This window comes from Simochromis diagramma, unplaced genomic scaffold, assembly GCF_900408965.1.
Source record: "Simochromis diagramma unplaced genomic scaffold, fSimDia1.1 OVJJ01000486.1, whole genome shotgun sequence".
NCBI lineage: Eukaryota > Metazoa > Chordata > Actinopteri > Cichliformes > Cichlidae > Simochromis > Simochromis diagramma.
Genome location: NW_024387047.1, coordinates 3,976,205 through 3,993,946, shown reverse-complemented (window position 1 = coordinate 3,993,946; position 17,742 = coordinate 3,976,205). Strand labels below are relative to the sequence as shown.

The following is a 17,742-nucleotide window of genomic DNA, read 5'->3' as shown; positions in this document are numbered from 1 at the left end:
GCTCTGCCTTTTCATGCCTCCCCCCTCTTGTGCACGACTGCAGTTGCCTTTTTTTTCTCTCTCTTCCGAGGGGGAATGTCAGCACTAAACCACATGATTTCTCCCAATGACAAACCCTCTTTATGTAAGCCTGCAACCCAGAGACAGGGGGTCTTATGTCGGGTGATGATGAGGCACGTGCAGGAAGATGGTGATGCACAAAAATCCTCTTTATGTCATGTCTGATTGTGCATTTCCTGTGTGTGGTGCGGACGGGGGTTAGCTCTGTAAGGACCAGTTACAAAAAAGACAGAGATTAGTTGGTCGCTTCAAGCAGCTGATTTTAATTAGTTTTGCATTGTGGATATTATTGTTTTGCTCACAGTGGTACAGTTCGTTGTTGGGGAACACATCATAGCCCCGCTGAGCTTATTAGCCTGCAAAACCAACAGCTAAAACCCTTTAATTAGTGAGGTCCCCTGGGGTTATTTGCATAAAGCTTAGATGCATACAGAGACTTAATGTTGTGTACTGCTGCTGTGCTAGCAAAATCTGATATTTATCTAATTGACATACTGTTAATACATATCTCATTTTTAAGAATTTGTCAGAAGACGAAATGAAAAAAAAAAAATCATCTGGGGTGTCTTGGAAAACTCTCCCCCCCACCTACCATCATTTAGTGATGAATTTCAAAGTGGAATTAACCTGGAATTGAACAAATAAAGCTTAATGGATTCATCTGATTTACTTTGTAAATCCCTAAATAAGATGCAATGCCAACAAGTTAACTTCAGAGGTCACGTGGATTAGTAGTATAAACCGGAGCCAAATGACTCTTTTATTAAAAGAACATGGAAAGAATATCTCACCCATATCTCAGAGATTTAACGTGGATACGAAAGGTAATACTGATATAGTGGCAAAGTTCCACAGTGGAGATGGGAGTATCGGTCCATAGATCAGCATTAAACTGTCCATTTCATGGAGTGGATCTATATGGAAAGGTTGCCAGTACGTAAAAAACATTTGGAGTTGGAAAGGGTAAGTGGCAGATTTTCCAAAAAAGTTTGCTGATCAGACAAAACTAAGAGCTGATTTAGACTCGTGTGGGGAGGTGCACATCAAATAGCTGTAGATCATAGCGTAGGGTTTCAGGTGGGTCTGACGTTACGTTGTAGCCACTGATTCATAAATCCCCAATAAAGCATAACTTTTCAGTTTCAGTCTGCCAGAAAGGCCAAGAGTGTCTGTTATGAGCAGGACAATGGCCTTAAACACAACTCTAATCCCACATTGGAGTGGTTTAAAGGTAGAGCTCAAACTTTAGTGCAATTGAGAATCTGTGGCATTACTTGAAGATGCTGCTTTACACCAGTACGACTCATCTGACTTGAAAGAGCCCGGAGCAGTTTCACCTTGGAGAACCGGCGAAAATCCCAGTTGCCAGATGTTTTAAACTGAAAGAGACGTGCCCGGAGAACCTTGCAAGTGTAACTGCTTCAAAAGGTAGCTCTACAAAGTACGAGGTGAATTCTTAAACACACTCAGGTTTTCACCATGAAAGTGGTAGACATGCTGTATTGCAGATCCTGAGTGTGGCGTTCAGGGAAGGACTACTTTTCTTCCCATCTACTGACCAGTTTAAGTTCCAACACAGTTTTGTGTTTGGTGGCTTCTGCAAAAATGCTGCTTTTGGGTTCTTTTCAGTATTTTCTGCGCAGTCGCAGTTTTCTCGCTCTTCAGAGTCATCAGATCACAATCCTGAAGCTTCATACACTGCGTGGAAATCTGCTGCAGTGTTTTCTGCTGCTGTAGATGCCGATGTCAGGAAGATGCAGTAGTCATCACTGCTAGAGGGAGAGCAGTGCCACATCACTGCGATGGCGAGACGCGTCACATGCATCAGGGCACATGCCTCACGTTCAGTCGCAGTCGGACAAAAACCCTTTCTCCTAAGGACAAACCCGCATCTGCTTACGCACCTGCTTTTTTTTCCAGCTTACCTTTGAGACTGGCGGCAGTTTTCTTTCTTGCATTGCTTTTATCCCCCCTTCCCTAATACATGCACGCAGATGCATCTACACACCACGGGGTCTGCTGAGTCAGACCTTTTTTTTTTCTCCTCCAGTTTCTGCTTATCTAAACTGTAGCAACTCTACTCAGAAATGTTAAAACATCAAAGTCGCATTGCCACTCGTGCATTTGTCCATGTCAGTGTGTGTCACTGGGTTTTGCATTTGTTAGGGTGATACGATGTCAAAGATAATTGGGTTCTCACTGGAACAAATGGCCTTTAAAGATACACAATAGGTGAAGTGACTGGAGTCGGAGTGTCCTCCGGTAGAAACCCACTCAAACTCCTCAGACGGCAGCTCGTAATCCTCTGACTCATGGGTGCCACAGGTGTTGCCGGGTCCTTTCTGGCATAAATAGAGCAATAAATGAATAGGTTAGTGTTATTCAGAGGTGACTGTGTGGCATTATCTCCTGCCTTTTTTTGACTGATGTGCTGCACTGGATATTTACCTTTTATCAGTTTCAGACATGCATCCTGTATTCATTATCCATCTGTCAAAAAAGTTTTCTTTTTTTGTCTTTTCTCAATATATGGCGCTCATGATGCTCAGCCTATAAATCAGATCTTTGTTGCTCGTTATCCCCGTAGCACCGCGTGATGGATGTACCCTATTGAATTGGGTGCCTGAAGTGGCTTAATAGCTCTGACCTTGGATGAGGTCTCTGCTCTCCGTGCTAAATAATTCAGTAGTACAGAGTGACTGTCTGAATTGCTCATTCTTTCTTTCTGCCTCTCAAAGACATCACCAAACTCTCTCTACCTGACTCTGGAAGATCTGCAGTGCGTTAGGCTGATCAATTTTGCATGGTTCCTTTAGGAGTGAAGCACTCCGTGCCATTTAATCTGAGGCTGTGCAGGCGGCAAGGTGCCTGGAACATCTGAATGTCTCGTATATGAATGCAAGGCTGATGAGTATGGAAGAACAGGCTGCAAGGTCATCTGTGCACGTGGAGCCCTGCTTGTCTGAATCTATGAATAGTTCAAAGGGAAACAGTGTGGGGCTTAGTCATGGGATTGTGACACTGTATTTAAAAAAATAAAGTCTGATATCCATGAATTCTTGCCTTGAAGACAGACTTTAAAGTGTCATGGTCACAAGGTTGTGACTATTAAACACAGGAAATGTAGTTTCTGTGGAAACTTTTTTTTTCTCCCTTCCTGTAAAATCCCTGTTTTTGTTTTTCCTTTTTAGGCTATGCCTTCCTGCTTTTCCAGGAAGAATCTTCTGTTCAGGCCCTGATTGATGCCTGCATTGAGGAAGATGGAAAACTCTACCTGTGTGTATCCAGTCCCACAATCAAAGACAAACCAGTAAGTTTAAGACAAAGTTCTTGAAATGGTGCAACATACTTTGACATGACTACCACATTTCCCTCCATATTTTCTTGGGGTACATGTGTTTTCTTGAATTAATGAGAGTTCACTTATTTAAATTGCCCAGACAGTATGCCCACGGTTCTTAAAAAAAAGTTGATTCTGTTTTATTCATATAGTGCCAAATTACAAGAACAAGTGTGTAACGGTGCCTTATATTGTAAGGTAAAGACTCTAAAATATACAAAAAGCTTGAACAATCAAATGATGCCTTAGACCCTGTTAGAAAGCTCTTGGTGACAGTGGGAAGGAAAAAAATCCCTTTACAGAATAAAAGACACACTGTCTTTTATTCAAATGCAGAGAGTGAAAAGAATAAATAACTAAGGGAATGTTCAGGGTCACCTGATGCAGCCCTCCTTTTTTTTTTTTTTTTTTTTTTTTTTTTAAATATTTATAAAATTTCAGCACAACCTTAAAAGTAGAGAGGGTGTTTGTCTCCTGAATCCAAATTTGGTGCTGGGTCCAGTTGATCACCAAAAAAAATTCAAGTGCCATGCTAGTGGCCTGTGAGGTTAACAGTAGTGCTTTGAGTCAACTGCTAAAATTAGCATGCTGTCTGGCTCTCAGTGCCAATTCCAGCATGTTTATGTGTTTAAGTTTAGCTGGTTAACCTTCTTATTTTAGCACAGACTCTAAGGCTTCTAACATTAAGTTGTGTACATTCTATATGGAAACCATATAAGTTGTGTAACATTAAGATATATATATATATATATATATATATATATATATATATATATATATATATATATATCTCTATGTGTGTGTGTGTAGATATAGTTTACTTGTATTGAGATAAACTGTGTGGTGTGTTGTTCAGACAAGGTCTGTGGACCATTGATTTGTAGAAGATTGTGGGCTACTATCTTTCTAATTTACTCTGGATTCAACTAATGTATAGTTAACATAATTGATTGATACCACACTGCTATCTAGTTAAAACCAAATGCACAACCAGCTTACCACACAATGACTTCTAAGTGGGAACATTTCATTTTTCTTTTACACAAAGGTCCAGATCCGTCCCTGGAACCTGAGCGACAGTGACTTTGTCATGGATGGCTCCCAGCCTCTGGATCCCCGCAAGACCATCTTTGTTGGGGGGGTGCCACGGCCCCTGCGTGCAGGTAAGTCAGAAATATGAATGAGAGGACATCTTTTTTTTTTTTCCCCAGCAAGCTCCCAGAGCCTCTAAATTGCCTTCATAACATTGGCTGGCATGGAGCTCAGAGGCTGGAGGCTATAATGAAAGTTCTTCCTGTGAGAAAACAATCCTCTACTTGGGTTTCCAGGACGGAGGCCAAGTGGTCATCACGTTAAGAATTCATGGTGTAATGGAAGGCTCAGTCTTTCTTTTCTTGGGCTAAACATTGCTGGCTTGTCTGCAATGTGACCCCCTGCTAATTACACCAGCAGTTTGAGTTGAGACTGCTGCTCTGATGCGTAGTGTAGCAGGGCAGATTTTTATGTCGGACACTTCTTTTGCTTTTTCAAGCGTAACTGAAGGCTTTCAATTTGAAGAACAAACTAAACTCAGAACTTGCAAACTCACAGAAACTCCCGAGAGGAGTTTGTGGCACTAATCATCTCTCTCCCCACCCCCACCTCTCTTCCCTTCCTTTCTCCGCAGTGGAGCTGGCTATGATCATGGACAGGCTGTACGGAGGTGTTTGCTATGCTGGCATCGACACGGACCCAGAGCTCAAATACCCAAAGGGAGCCGGCCGCGTGGCCTTCTCCAATCAGCAGAGCTACATCGCTGCCATCAGCGCTCGCTTCGTTCAGCTGCAGCACAATGACATCGACAAAAGGGTGAGTGAGTTCGTGAGCTTCGTTCACAGCGATCCCTCTTCTGAAAGAGAGCAGCGTCTCGACCACAAGTGAGGTTTTCAGTCATTCCTATGGCGAGCTGTGGAGCTGAACTCTGCTTGAGTCCTCCATGTATCAGAGCTTTCATTATAGCAGGGATTTCAGCCAGCTACCCAACATAGCCTACAATAACGAAAGGCCATGCCTGGATGTGTAATGACTATGGCCTTTGGCTGAGTCCCGACACATAGGGATGGTTTAATTATAGTAGTTCCCTATACATGTATATTCACTGGAGCTGTGCTGCTGGGTGGTTATTTTAGGCACGCCGGCCAATTGCAGCGGGACAGATCGTGACCGAGGGAGACTGGTTGTCAGCCAGGAAGCTGAGCCTCTGCAGGGCGGGGCTGTCCAACCCACCTCAGCTATCACCATCTATCTTCAGTCGGGGGTTTATGGTGTCTTTATTATGACTTGGACTGTTTGCCGAAAACACCACTTTACAGCATCAAAAACATTCACACAACAAAATATTTATTTTCATGTCTTTGAACCAGATACCTAGCAAAATTTCTTCCTTTTATGCGGTAAATAGATGTCCATCTTACATTTGTTTTGTTGTTTTAGGCATTAGGCTGCAACAAAAGGATTCAAGTTGAAAGAATTAAGAGTTTTGAAAGGATTTATATTCACTGCAGACCACAGACAGTGGAGCGCATTCTTGAAATTCATGTTCAGTTGTGGTGAGAAACTAGGATGCCAGCTGGTGCCATTTTCTCTTCGTCCTTCTTCTCGCCTTCATTGTCTGTGACTCACTTAACTGTAAATGGCTCTTGATGATAGCACATGTGAGCTAATTACCTCTGGTCAGCTCTGTGTCCACCGAGATGAAATTGGTGTTTAATGGCCTGGCAGCTTGGCCGTTTCTTTCTGGCTTTCTTGCTTTTTTGTCTTCCGTGAGCTCGTTGCTCTCAGCAGTGGATATTCCACTGTAGCTGCTGCAGAGTTTGGCTAAGCACGGTCTCCCACTGCTGAAGGATTTGATAACCTTTCATTTTGTGGCCACACTATAACAAGGTTAACATCCACCTCTGCCTGCTTGTATGCTGAGGCGTCTCCATGGTGACTGAGCTCTCATTTCTTGTCTCCTGGTTTCGTGGTCAAACTCATTATATTGGTGGATGGGTGGATACCTGTCCTGTTTTATTTTAGAAATTGTCAAACGGATCACAATGAACGGGGGTTCTGGACTATGACTTAAATGGGCAACACATCTGGAGAAAACCAGCTGTTATTCTAGCACAGTTACTGTGCAAATCACATGGCTATGTGGTTTTTTTTTTATTTTTTTTTATATACACAACAACAACAACAAAAAACTGGAGGAAATGGAAAAAAAACCTGCAGCTCACATACTTTATTTTTAATGGCCAGTAGAGGGCGCCTTCTTTGGTTGCAAAAAGACCTGATAGTATAGCAGTCTATGCTAAATGGCCCTTGAATCTTTGCTCTGTTACCTTGGTAAACATTTTCCTGACTTTATGGGCTCAATCACTACTTTTACTGAATCACTGAATAAAACACGACATTAATTAACTGATCCACCTTTCATTAGTCTCATGTGGTTTCATGAACCAGTGGGAGATGCCATGATGGATACACCCATCTTTTATACTGGGAATCGATGCAGACTGTTTAATGGCAATGGTAGATCTGTACCAATTGTTTGACCCCACACCTGTGGAAAGGATTGTGGATGTAGCCTGGAGTTATTTATTGATTGCTTAAAATCCATCAGTGACTCATAGCAGCCCTATTTTTTGATTATCATGCAATGACACCCAGAGGACATGGTAGTTTCACTGAACCGGGCTTCCGTTTCTCGTTGCTCGTTGACGGGGAGGCAGCTGCAGCTGATCTGTTTTATCAGGTTTCCTTGATTTGTCTGTCATTTCATATCTAAAAATATCTGTTCTCATTCACAGTGAACACGATTGCATTAGCTGGTTTCTTTTTCTTTAAAACATTGTTGAGGCTGACAGATTATGGCAGCAGTCGCCGTGAATACAGTATTACTGAGCCCTTTGTTTCAAAGACTGTTTACTTGAACAGGAAGTGAATTTTTTATCAATCTGAGCGTACGCCACTTCAATCTGTGTTTTTTTTTTTAGATATGATAACCTAAAATGCGGTTTTGTTTTGATTTTTTTTTTTTTTTTTTGCCAGGTGGAGGTCAAGCCGTACGTCTTGGATGACCAGATGTGCGACGAGTGCCAGGGGGCACGCTGTGGGGGCAAGTTCGCCCCCTTCTTCTGTGCCAACGTCACCTGCCTGCAGTACTACTGCGAGTACTGCTGGGCCAGCATCCACTCACGAGCCGGCCGAGAGTTTCACAAGCCACTGGTGAAGGAAGGGGGCGACCGCCCTCGACACGTGTCCTTCCGCTGGAGCTGAGGGAGTTGGTTGAGTCCAAGAGCCAGCCCTGCCTAACCCCCCCGCCCCTCCTCCCCAGTGAACCCACGCCAACCTGCCCCCAAAAAATCCTCCTGCAGCCCGGGACAGCGCTGGAACCCTCCTCCCCAAAGCCCCATCCATCCACCCTGCATCCCACAAACACCTCATGATTAAAAAAAAAGGCAGAAGTGATACCATCAAACACATGGGACTTTCTTCACAGCACACAGCTCTGAACTCATCGTCTAGTGTTCCCCCCGACGATGAAGCTTTGTGGGGGAATTGAAATGCGAAAATCCATGAGCTTAGAATTTGCACTTTGGCACAAAATCTTACTAAACACACACACAAACACACACGCACACAGGATGGTATGTTAGGCCCCTGGCTACTTTTAGTTCCCTGTTCTGTTGACTAGGTGGTGCGGTACGTCCTGTTGGACCTCCCTCCCCTTTACTAAGACAGAGGTGGGACCATGCAAATATTTAAAATATACATATATAAATATATATAAATATATATATTTTGTTTTGTACCTATCTATACATCTATAGATAATTTAAATTTTACGTAAAAGGAGCATGCACTTATTTTCAAAACCTGTAGTTATATTGCCCCTGATTTAAGAAGAAAAAAGAACTACCAAAGGCAAATGAAATTAATGCATACAGAGGAGCAAAATAGGTGACATAAGATGTAGCAAGATTCAACAGCTATCCAGTAGTGTGGAGTTAAAAAGAAAAAAAATAACACGGCTATATTCGCTCTCCATTTTGACTCTGAAAATATTAATACCTCATATGCGCAATCAGATCAGTTTGCTTTCTAGGTCTTTATTTTTGATAATAACATTATTTTTTAGTGTTATGTAAATGTAATGCTGCAATAGCTTTGCTGCTAAATCCATGGTATAAACAGATACCATAACTTTATTCAGGCTAGGGTGTAAAATAACAGCAGATGTAGAGAGAAGCACCTGGTGGGTTTTTTTACGTTTTCTTTTTTTTTTTCCTCCTAAATTAAATGAGAGCTGTGGCAGGGGGAGGGGGCGCCCCCAGGCAGAGACGGCTAACTTTTGTGTGTGTGTGTGTGTGTGCTTGTGTGTGCGTGTGTGGGGACCGGGCGGGGGGGGGGGGGATGGGGAGGGTCGCCCCCTAACTGCATGTTTATTTCAATCAGGTTGCTGCATGCAATAGACTTTTTCAATATCACGTCTATTCGATTCTGCCCATGTTTGCACAGCACACTACAGACCTACGTTTGACTCACACCAAACTGGACAGATACAGGGAAAAGCTGGTCAGAGGAACCAGAGGGTTCCTGCACAAACAGGCATCCAGATAATATGATAAAGACAAAACCTTAATAATCACAAATCCAAAAAAAAAAAAATGTAGGATTACCATTAAAACAAAAAAACTGTCTGATAGGTGAAGTACTTTTTCCCTTTTTTGCAGTGATTGTTGATAGAATTGTGCAATTTTTTATACAGTACGTAGTTAGGTCTGAGTATGCCTAGAACTGTGATTCGCTTTAACTGTCGTCAGTGTCCGACATAGAAGTCCTGTGAAATGTCATAACTAGTGTATGCACACGTATATATGTTCTCTTGTACACACACCTACTTGCACACACGTACACACACACACACACTCTTGCACCAGTACACACAGAAGTCTCTCACATGTGTACTCGGACGGCTGTCGATCTTTTTTTTTTTTTTTTTAAATGCACATTAACTGGGTCCGAGGAGACGCAACCAATGTGAGCTTAGACTGAGAACTGAGTTGAAATTATCCTTTTATTTTTCCACCATTGAGAAAAAGCGCACGTTTACGTCCCAGAGTGCAACCAAAGAGCTCACGTGTTCGACTTTGTTTAACAGAGACCACCTGACACATGGGATGAGGAAACTGGACGGTACGTGGGCGCAGCAGATCGGATGAGGAAAAAAAAACAAACCAGAGAGGCGTTTAGGGGCGAGGAGTCAAACTTAACACTGAAGCTACTGGACACTTGATAAACTGAGCCCTGCACATGCTCTCGCTAAATGGGAAGGGGTAGGGATGGGTGGGAAGGAGGAGCGTTGCCGGAACATGCAGATGTGCAAACTGGGATTACCACATTTATCCAGATTTTTATTTTCCTGCAAAGCTTGAAGTAATGGACCTGCTTAAAAAAAGAAAAAAAAGGTGGACATATAGATATATATATTTTTGTTTTTATCAAAAGGTTATGGTGCAGTTTAAACAGGAATGGGCGGGTAGGTGGATGCAATGCATAGAAACTTTAAGTATTGACTGCTGAAGACGGGGAGGGTATGCTTTTTTTTTTTTTTTTTTTGGGAGGCTGGGCCACATTACACTGGTTTTAGCAGTTTTGTGGACAATCTGAACGGGATCCTACATCATTGCGAGTTATCGCGTGTTACCCCTTCCCCTTTTCCTTAATTCCGTGAGTTGTGATTGGCGCCCCTGCAGTCCCTCTCCTCTCTTTTCATTTTACTCAGTTAAACTGTGTGTTTGTTTGTTTTTTCACCAAGAAATCGAAACTAAGCAACAAAACGTTTTTTCTTCTTAACTGAGGCTAACCATGAGTAATAATAAGCATCCCTATGAAAGTGAATTCTGGGTATTTTTTGTGACATTTCTTTCCCCACCCAGAAAAAAAAAGGTTTTCTATGTTTGTTCCTTCTCTATAATAGCTATTTGTTATGCACTACTCTTTGTATCTGACCAGTTTTCAACAGTCAGCTGTTCTTTTTGTTAAAAGACAAAAAAAAGAGAGATAAAGTGTGCTTTCTGACTGACAAGATCTTTTGCAATACCTCAATTTTGAAATATATTAGGAGAGAAAAAGATATTTTCTAAGTAAGTTTATTCAGATGAGAAATATATATTAATTTAATTCTTCAAGAGAAATGATTTAACAGATGGTTGATTTTTCTTTTTTAAATCTTATCATGCTTTTTTTTTAAAGTTTGCTTTTATTTTAAGAATTAATTATTTTATTTTTTTGGAAAAAGACAACAACTGAAGGAGCTAGAGCTTTATACTAATAATATGTAGTTAGTGAGAGTCTACTTTATTACAGTGGCAGCGAGGGTGAGCGCCCCACTGGTCGAATCAGTCGAAACATCGGAGGGAGGAGAGCTCTTTAAGGAAATCGAATATAAGGTGCTCAAAGAGGAAAACGACACATATTTCCCACCTTTTTGTATATTTATAATCAATCATTTACTATGCTGACCAGAGTTGTGAAAGAGATCTTCTGTTCGTTATTTTTTTAAGAGAAGTTTTTTATGTTTCCTAAACGTTTGTGCTCCCTTTTTTGTTTTTGTAAGAAAAAAAGAGGGAATAAAGAGCAACCCCGATTCGTTAGCCCGACGAGAAAGACTTGTGAGAGTCACGGCTGGAGGTAGAGTGAAAAGAATGTTATTTTTACCACAAAACAGACACAAGTGTTTTCACCTGTAACTTGATCTGAAGCCCCCAAGGTGCATCAATAGACTGGTGGCCTTCTATTCTAGCAAGACTTGAATTAGTCCCTTTTTTTTTTAAAGGCTAACAACCTTGATTCTTTGTCGTAATGTGCAATACTGTTTGTACTGTTTGTAGAAAAGAAGAAAACAAGAAAAAAGAGGCATAAATCTTTACTGCAGAATTATTTTCATTGCAAGCATTGTGATTCACTAAAAATCATTTTCTACTGTGTATTTACCTACTCTACCTGCTAGTACCTTCCAGTAGTAATGTAGCCTTTGTACTGAGAAATTTTCATTATTTTTAGAAAGTTTTGCTAAAAAACAAAAGAAGAATTTAAACATATTTGCATATTTTCATTTTTATTTCATGTTTTTTCTTTACAGACTTATTTCTCAACCATTAATAGTTATTTCTGGGGGAGACTTTCATATCTGGTCAATGTCATTAATATTATTTTGTATTTTTACTTGGAATAAATTAATTTTTATTATGCTAATTCTTTAAAAGTTTATTTTTTTTCCCATTTGTTCACTTTTTCATTTTTTTGGAAGCTATGAAAAAACCCCTTTGTAATATTGTTACTAAAGTGTCTCGTTTCTTGAAATGCTAAGCTTTATGTGTTATAACTTGCTGATGTTGCTTACATTAGTGTGAAAATGATCTAAAGATGAAAAAAAAAAAACCTACTCACAAAGAAACAGATTGGTGGTTGGTGATGTTTAAGTGATTCGCAATGTAAACAGATGAATGGGCAATAAAATAAAAATGGCAGAATGGAGCATACATGTAGTATGTTGTGATGTAATTGTGGAAGATGGATGACACCACTGACCGTTTACTGCTGTTGCTACTCAGTGCTATGTTCCAGTAATTGCTACTCATTAGCTCACATACTTTATTCTACTCAGCAGATCCTTCTAAGAACACCAGTGACACATGCTGTACGTGGTTCAGTCCCCACAGAGCACACCGGTGTGACTGTATTTAAGTATGAATGTAAACGTAGCTGCACTGTATGATACATATAGAAATTGGAAGGAGCATGTGTGACCTGTACAATATTAATCATTTATAGCAGGCATGGGCCTAATGTGGCTGCTCTATATATATCTGTACTTTCACCCTTTTTCCTGCCTTCAAGGAAAGAACGGTTTGACGTTTGAATATTTTATTTGAGAAAAACTGACTCCTGTCTCTCCTGCTGTATTCATCAATAAACATGGAGGCTGTTAGCTGAACCAAGCATTGAACATAGCTGCAGAAATGAATTTGTAAAACTGCATCTCGTTCGATTTTGTTCTTTACAGATTTGTTAAGGAGATAGTATTGTAGCTTGGTGAGCTTTAGTGGTCTGAGGTGAGAGGTTTTTTTGGGGGCCAGTTTGCTTTAAGCTGTAGTCATTATGTAGGGTGAATCAAAAAGTTGCTTTTGGATTTTTTTTTCCCACAATACAAAGAGGAAAAAGTAAGAATTTTGAGATTTAAAAAAAAAGATTTTTCAGAATTTTGAATTCTGAGAATTCAGAATCTTTCCACCAAGAATGTGGATTCATGAAATCTAACCCCCCCCCCCCCCCCCAATAATTCTCAAAATGCAGAACTCTAAGAAAAGTCAGAATTCCCCCCCCTTTTTTTTTTCTTCTTCAAAAATTCTGAATTCTCAGACTTCATATTAAACATTCTCACTAAATTCTCAGGATTCTGAGATTTCAAATATTCACAATTATGAGAAAACTCTGAATTGTATAAATGCTCGTTATTTCCTTCACTGGCCCTAATCTTCCTCCTTACAGTTACGATAAGTTAACTTTAGCTCAAAAAAAGACGGGAAGCTCAGAAATGGCAACCTTTATGTTGTCCAGAGCTAGCAGAGGCTGCATGTCTAAAGCTCACCAACATCGAGATTACATTTTATCTCAATAAACGGCAGAAATTAAACATTACAGTGCCACGAGTACTTTCATGAACTGCTTTCTTGGCCTGAGGTATTGAGTTCCTGCAGTTGTGTGCAGGAAGTAGTCCTCCAACACGATAACAGCTCATCACTGTGTCGGTTTAAGCATTGCAGCTTTTTAAGAGTCAAACAGGTATGGTAGCTTTCCTTAATAAGGCTCAATGTCATTGATGTAGAAATTTCTAAAAGCGATAACTCCAAAAATGATTGACTGTTATGTATGACGCCCATTTTTATGAACACAATGATGCTTAAAAGGTTGTTTTAGGTCAGCCTACTGTACAGAAAGTGGATTACAGTCAGAAATACCTAAATTTGTATCAGTATTGAGCAATCAAGCATGATTAACTATCATCAGAATCACATTTCAGTTATGTTTGTGTACAACATAATTAAAACCGTTATTTAGAATCATGTGTAATGATGGGTTGGTCCCATGTTTCTTATCTTTCCACATTCCTGCAGCCTACACCCAATGTCCATATTGCATTTAATTATCTTTTCAAAAATGTTTACAAAAGTATAGTCCATACACAAAGTATACACATAAAAGAACACCAACAATCAAATAATGGGCAAGCATGTGGACACAGTGGGGTGGAAAAAGTCCCTCTTAACAGGATAAACCAGACCCAGTGAGGGTCAGCCACATGCCACATCGTTGGGGACACACTGGGGTGAGGGAAAAGAGAAAGTAAGAACAAAACAACCAAAGAAAGTATGGTGAATTTACAGGAAATCAAATGTGATCTTTTTTTTAAAATTAAAAACAAGGACCGCTCAACCTGACCCAAACACTTGAGCAGTGGTGTATATTGTATGTTGTATGTAGTTGTATCTGATCAGAATTTTGTCACCAGTTTTAAACAAAGTCGCAACATTTTAGCTCTGTCTGCAAACAAAATTGAGTTGAACAGTTCCAAGACTGATAGCAAACTCTCCCTAACTCATTCATTTTCTCATATTAGTGGCTCCTATGTGTTTACCAAATCTACATTATGCATGTTTATCAATTTGTCACACAGTGGCTCATGGTTGCTTACAGCCTGTATCTGTACTTCACCAAAGAGGCGTCATTCAATCCTGCCAGCTGCCTAGGAGCATTATAAGGATGACAGACTCCACTAATTGCTCATATCTATTTAACAGTCTCTTCACTGTCCTGATACTCCTATAGGATCTGCTGTAATCAATAACCATGCACTATCATTAAAAACAGCTCAAACGTTTGAAGTCAGTTAGGAAAATCTTGCTCATAAGCATTTATAAACATAAATGCTTATAGATCTGTAGATTCAGGCCTTTCTTCTTCTTGAAGACGTGCAGACTGCAACAGGAGTGATACACCTGCTGTCAGGCCTGCAGCTATCAGGCTTGTGATGTTCTCGTCTGCCTTAAAGTGGACAAAAATTATTTTTTAAACTGGCACAAATAATTTGTGTGGCATCTTATTTGATGCAGAAAACCTGATTGTTCTGTAAATAGCTGGAAATGGTTATTTAAAAAAACCAAAAAAAACAAACAAAACTTGGCTGCATTTTTAGATAAATAGCTGCAAATAACTTTCTTGTTTACAAAACTTGTGCATAGGTTTTTAAAATTTACAATTTATATTTGCATTTCAAGTTAATGATTCATGAAACATGTTTGTGGTTGTTACTTTTTTTTTATGCTCAGATTTTACGTTTTTTGTCTGATTTTAGATCATTTGTGTTAATACAATATGACATGTGAGGTTGTGTTACTTTTTTGAAAAAAGTAACAAGTAACTATAACTAATTGCTTTTCCAAAGTAACTTGCCCAACACTGTCCATCACATCATGACATTTCCATAAATTGGCAAAAATATTACATTACAAAATGCATAGAAAGAAAATAAAGTGGATTCTTACCATAAAGGTCAGCTCAAGTTATATTATGAAAAAGAAAAAAAAGGAGAAAAAAAAGAAAAAAAAGAAAAAAGAAGAAAAAAAAAAGAAAAAAGACAAAAAGAAGAATAAAAGGGAAAAAAAGAGACGTTATATTGTGAATTATTGGAAGGTTATTCAGATTAACACAATAATAATCTAGAACAATGTGCTTGAGTGTTCACTGTGTTTGTTTGGCTCATAATGAACTTTTAAAAGATGAAAAGTAAGTAAACACCCAACAGCTTTCAGTCATCAATTTTCTTTACAGTCAGTTTATCTTGTGACAGCTTCATGTGATGTTTAACAGGTGATTGAGTGAAGTGTAAATGTGCAAAACTAACCTATAGGTGGCAGCAAATGGCTTGCCTTGTGCCTTCTTGCTGGGATGACTGTCAGTTATCCCATTAAAACAGAATAATCCAGGACAGAGAAACTGACACTTTTTACACTTACTCACTGCATTTTTAAACAAATGTTATCTCTAATTTCTGCTTCTTACATTTTCACAACAGACTCATTACTTCAGGTTCAGCAGTACAATTTATAGCAGTTATACAAAGTTGTAGTCACTGTACGTGAGAATCTAGCTAGCGCTAAAGAGGAGGAATCAAGAAGGGTAAGTATCAGATAATTTCACATATCTGTCAGTTCAGAGAAAGAGAGGGAGACAGAGGGAAGGTGGGGCACTAACATAACAAGACAAGAACTATAACCAAACTAAGTACACGAAAATAATATACACAGCAAATGACAGAAATGTAACTAAAAACAAGGCACAGACAAAATCAGACTGGAAGTGCACACTACAGAGATGTGCTGGAAAATATTATACTGAAAGGATGAAACACTGAAGAGCAAGAACATAAATAACTTCATAAACCCAAGGTAAATCATGAACTCACAAAACTCAAAATACTGGGTCAGTGAACCAGGAATCACGACAAGGGTGTGTTAAAGCTAAATGGACTAAAACTGAGCACTCAAAGTGCTTTTTATACAACTTGCCTCATTCACCCAGGCACTTTTTTCTATGTAAGTGCTTTCTATCTATCATTCACACACATTCATAGTCCTACGGATCCATCCATCAAAGAGCAACTTGGAGTTAGTATCTTGCTCGAGGATCTTTGGCATGCAGACTGAAGCAGAAGGGGACTGAACCACCAACCGTCTAATTAGCAGGTGGCCTGCTCTACCCTTTGTTCCATCTCTCTGAGTTTTGTGAGTCAAGTGTAGAACACAAACTGTTTCCTGTTGTGGAAAAATAAATTGAGCATCAAAACCAAACTGATTTTCTGAGATATACTGTATTGAAAGAAAGTTATTGAGATTTATTGAAAGGGATCAATCCAGCCAGAGCAGGGTTCATACCAGCAATGACAAACAGGCAAAATAATAACGGCTCCTTTATAGTGTGGGTACAATCTTTGTGTTTATCATTATAAACACAGTTTATAATTAGTTTATTACAGCTAAATAACAACAGTACACTGAGGTTTAATAAGGTAAAACACAATTTTTTCTACTATATTTCCACCCTTTTAATTATTTCTAATCACTCTTGTAGTATAAAATTTGTATGCAAAATATAGCAGTAATAAGTAATCCTCTTGTTGGAGGAGGGCGCTCTTTCACCCCTCACTCTTTCGTTCCAGCATAGCTGTAGGTTGAAAGGGGAGAGCACATTGTACACCCTTGTTGTCTTCTTCATCGTCAATATGGAATTTTTTTTAACCCTTTGTGTTATTACTGTGGTTCTGTAATCCTCTTGCAATGGCTGACAGGGACCCAAGTGGCACAGCCTTCAACTTTGACTCCTGTCTGGATTGTCAGCAGTACCTGAAATGGGCCATTCCACCATTTCTCATTCCAGCTGGTTCTCTGGAGATCTCCGATAAGCACCCAGTCTCCTGGTCTGAAAAGGTGTAACTTTGTTTTAGGTGGAAGGGCTGCTTGAACCATATGAATATGTATATGAATGGCTCACAGGCCCATGTGATGCTAGAATGCCTTTTCAGCTGCTGCTGCTGCTTGCAGTTAAAGGAAGGCCTGCTGGTCTTTGTCCTTCCCCACGTTCCTGCAACAAAACATCCACCCTTTTCATCCGCTGTCTGGGTGAATAGGTTTATCAGGATAGGGTGATCCTAAAGTAGGTGCAGTCTGCAGTGTCAGTCAAAGCTTTGTCTTCACAGCATGCTTAGGTGTCCACTGGCAGCAATATGAGCCAAAGCAGAATCAAATAATAGTAACAATAATAATCAAACAATCAAGTCACTATGATTAATGAACCTACTCTGAGCTAATGCTGAGTTTGTTTGGATGTTTTGGGAGGAGAAAGGTTGGAGAAATGTCTGTATTGGTCTGGTTGGCCTTTTTTTTTTTAACCAGTTTATACTAATGCTTTTCACAACCCCTCTAAGTTAACTAGTCCCACAGTCCAATAATACTGAGCACCCTACCACCAAGTGTGTATCCATCTCCTGCCAGTTTCTTTGGCACTAAAAAACCCCCTAATGACAACATTTTATATCTGTTTAATCAAGTGTGCGTACAAATGAAAAAGATCATGATTCGGATGATGCCAACCATTTTATATCTATATATCTACCATCTATATTCCTGTCTATGGATACACGTTTCATGTCGATCTGGATAGCGTACCGCATTGTCCCTGCTGTTTCATGGGCGCTCCCT

At 39.8% G+C, this 17,742-nt stretch overlaps 1 protein-coding gene across 8 annotated transcripts in view; it reads left to right on the top strand.

Moving 5' to 3' along the window:
* Positions 1-11,967, top strand: part of cpeb3 (cytoplasmic polyadenylation element binding protein 3) — a 42,099-nt gene extending 30,132 nt beyond the window's left edge. For all 8 annotated transcript variants that reach the window (XM_040044663.1, XM_040044662.1, XM_040044660.1 and 5 more), the window contains 4 exons: positions 3,252-3,370; positions 4,449-4,563; positions 5,067-5,248; positions 7,472-11,967. In XM_040044663.1, the coding sequence (XP_039900597.1) occupies positions 3,252-3,370; positions 4,449-4,563; positions 5,067-5,248; positions 7,472-7,699 (644 nt within the window). In that variant the 3' untranslated portion in view covers positions 7,700-11,967. The remainder of the gene's footprint in view (positions 1-3,251; positions 3,371-4,448; positions 4,564-5,066; positions 5,249-7,471) is intronic.
* The last annotated feature ends 5,775 nt before the right edge of the window (positions 11,968-17,742 follow it).